The 3,426-nt window shown below is 40.5% G+C and overlaps 1 protein-coding gene across 1 annotated transcript in view; it reads right to left on the bottom strand.

The window, feature by feature from the left end:
* Window positions 1-273: 273 nt before the first annotated feature.
* Window positions 274-3,426, bottom strand: part of NOV (nephroblastoma overexpressed) — a gene marked incomplete at its 5' end in the record, with an annotated part of 4,918 nt that continues 1,765 nt past the window's right edge. The window contains 2 exons of the mRNA XM_009071312.1: window positions 274-929; window positions 2,919-3,127. Of these exons, the coding sequence (XP_009069560.1) occupies window positions 633-929; window positions 2,919-3,127 (506 nt within the window). The remainder of the gene's footprint in view (window positions 930-2,918; window positions 3,128-3,426) is intronic.

Here is a 3,426-nt window from a genome sequence, read left to right on the forward strand (position 1 = left end):
GCTGTCAGCTATCAACTTGCTGTGCTTTGGGATAAGAGATCTTAGCTGTGTCATTTCAGGGGCTACATGCAAACTTAATCCTCAGAGAAAGCCGGAGGTATAGATAGAAGGTATTTTATAAGCCACAAGAATGCAACACTTTCACCAGTAAGATTCTTACTGTCATTGAAAAACAGAGTTTTGCTAAAATGGAAAAAGAACACTGCTTACATGCTTATATGCATTATGAGAAGTGAAGTTAAGAACCCAGAAGCTTCTGTGATATGGTATCTTGCATTCCCAAGGAAACCATTTACTCTTAGAGCCCAGTCTTGCAGCTACTGAAACTTGTGGCATGATCCCCTTAAACCGAGGAGACAGTCTAGCTGTTCACTTTGTAATCTATGCCACCGTCAATAAAAAAAAAAGGCTCTGTCCAAGGTGCAAAATTTCCTTCAAGTGAATAAGACATTTGGAGGGGGGAAGTGTAAAATGAGGTATTTATTAATAAACTACAGGAAAAAAAGAAAGCACCTAGACCGTTTTGAAATATGCTTCAGATATTTTAGATACGCAATTGTTACATTCATCTGACAGTGGGTCAAGTTTTGTAGTAACTATTTATACCTTTTGAGCTATCTAGTTCATCCATTTCATATTTTGGCTTCGCTAGATGTCAGATCTAATGGCTGGTAGAAAACAATGTTACTCTGAGGACAGTTGTTATGACAGACACAGGTGTTGATCAACATCATTGGCTTTTTTACGACTTTATCCTGAGGACAGCGGAACTCAACTTGAATTGTTTTGGTGTTGTGTGGGGTGCAGCAACGCCCATCACTGCAGAGGCCACAGAAACGTGGTTTGTATGTCTGCACACTGGTGCAGTTCTTGTATTCAAAGCGAACAGCTTTCACGGACTTCTTTGTTCGGATACATTTCTTCCCTTTCTAAGAGAAATATGATGAGATATTAGACGTATCATTGCATGAGACAGACAGCAATTAAAAACTGATATGCAAGGACAAAGGTCTACTCTGAAAACAGAAAATTATTTTCTTTATTCATTCAACAGCAGATGCTTCAGTAGTTACTTACACGTAACACCTACAAGATCTGCCCTTTGATACCAGTGTATTACTGGGCCAGTAAAGAATAACAAATAATTATAGCCCACTCTTGTCATCTGAGACAAGCCAACATTTATTCTGAAACAATACTCCACTGGAAAACTTCTCCAGCTAGTGTAGTTCCATCAGAGAATCAGGAAGTCAAATGAACAAGATACAGGACTAGATTCAGAGGAGAAAAAGAGGGATAAAAAGAACTTGCAGAAGTCATAGCCCATTCCTCTGACTCAAGACAAAATGAGCTTTAGCCATGTTATTCTTGACAGATGATTGCCTAACTTGTCCTTGGAAGTTTTCAGTGACAGAGACTCTACATCTGCCCCAGATAACCCTAACAGTTCACTATTGGAAGGTTATCAGTCATGTCTTAATCTGCATGCAGTCTAAACTCACCATTGTTGTATCCCCCAAGAACTCAGGCTGCAATATCTGAATACAGTTATGAGAGTGCATCTCTCTACTCTTGCATTCAGAAAAGATTCAGTTCTATCAGTTTTTCCCTAGTGGGCATGTTTTCTAGACCTCTGATCATTCTTGTTAGTCTCTCTAACTCTTCCCAAATGTTCTATATCCTTTACAAACCACAGTATTTAAAACTGCAGGGACTGTTGAGCAAAGGCCTTAGAAATGCTTTCCAACACTCAAAATACTACATAAACTGATGGTCCTCTTACCTAGCTACATGTTATTTTCCCTGACAGGAACACTTGTATAATGTGTAGAAGCAGCAAAAAAGTCATGTCCCTTAGATACTTTTTTTTTTTTGCTTCAGAAGTGTCAGTGTTGAGTTTGCTTTTAGAAAAAAGCATCATAAGGCTTAAGACAAGGTTAAATTTAACCAAGTGGACTTTGCAGGATTTCACACATTTCTCTGCAGTTCCAGATGTTCAACGGACTAGAAATCTCACATATCCATTCTGTATGACCAAAGTAACTCTGAAGTATACGTACAGGTAGTGCAATTGCATTTGTGGGAGAGGTTAGACTGTGTGACTTGTCAAAATAGGCTGCACATGCAATATGTGTAATCTGTTTGGAATGGCTCAAATTATCATAGAAACATATAGCAGTTTGGGTTGAAAAGGACCTTCAGAGGTCATCTAGTTTGAACCCCTGCAAAAGAGCAGGGACACCTTCCACTAGATCAGGTTGTTCAGAACCCCATCCAACCTGACCTTGAACGTTTCCAGGGATAGGGCATCTACCACCTCTCTGGGCAACCTGTTCCAGTGCCTCATCACCCTCACTGTACAAAATTTCTTCCTTATATCTAGCCTGACTCTACCCTCTTTTAGTTTAAAACCATTATCCCTTGTCTTATCGCAACAAGCCCTACTAAAAAGTCTGCTCCCATCTTTATTGTAGTCCCCTTTAAGCACTGGAAGGTGCTGTAGAGTGTCCTCAAAGCCTTCCCTCCTCCAGTCTGAACAACCCCAACTCTCTCAGCTTTTCCTCACAGGAGAGGTACTCCATTCCTCTGACCATCTTTGTGGCCCTCTGGACTCTCTCCAATAGGGCCATGTCTTTCCTGTGCTGAGGGCCCCAGAGATGGATGCAGAACTCCAGGTGGGGTCTCACCAGAGTGGAGAAGCAGTATAGAATCACCTCACATGACTTGCTGGAGGTATAGCAAAAAGTTACTGAGCAAACAGCAAGTCTGATGCTTTACCAAAAATGTTGGGCTTGTTGCATGTCTGCTAAAAGGTGTATTTACGTACAATTGAATCTGGAGCATTCTAGACCATAATATTGCAACCCTGGAATTAGAGCTGAAGAGATTCTGCTCCCTTGCCTCTCTCTGCAGCATACCTTATCAGATGACTCCTCATTTTCACAAGGTCTTATCATGCAAAGCCGTGTCTGCTTCACCATCTCACACTGTTGATTTCTGTTGGTAACACGGGTGGAAAAGCCCATTCCACAGCTTTTGGAACAAGCACTCCATTCTGTTGTCTGCTCAATACAATTGGCACTTGAATCTGACACATCAATCCCAAGTGTGGCCTCTTGTCTGTAGGCTGGAGACAAAACCGCACATAACTTTATTAAAAGAAAAATCACATGAAAACCCAGTATGTGATTGAGCTCTGCCATATCTGTGAAGGAACATGTGAGACAAGCTGTTTTTGACAGGATTTAGGAATTTTAAAAGTTGCCTTTTTAGGAATCCTGGAGGGCAACTTCCTACATCTAAAAATATTAGAAAGGTGTATATCAGTGCAATCAACAAAGCATTCAGATTCAGTTCAATCAAGTCCACAAGTAGAAGAATTATTGGCAATTTTTAGACCAGCTGAGAACTCTAATAACTTTTTCT

This window comes from Acanthisitta chloris, unplaced genomic scaffold (genome assembly GCF_000695815.1).
Source record: "Acanthisitta chloris isolate BGI_N310 unplaced genomic scaffold, ASM69581v1 scaffold10733, whole genome shotgun sequence".
NCBI classification, from domain to species: Eukaryota; Metazoa; Chordata; class Aves; order Passeriformes; family Acanthisittidae; genus Acanthisitta; species Acanthisitta chloris.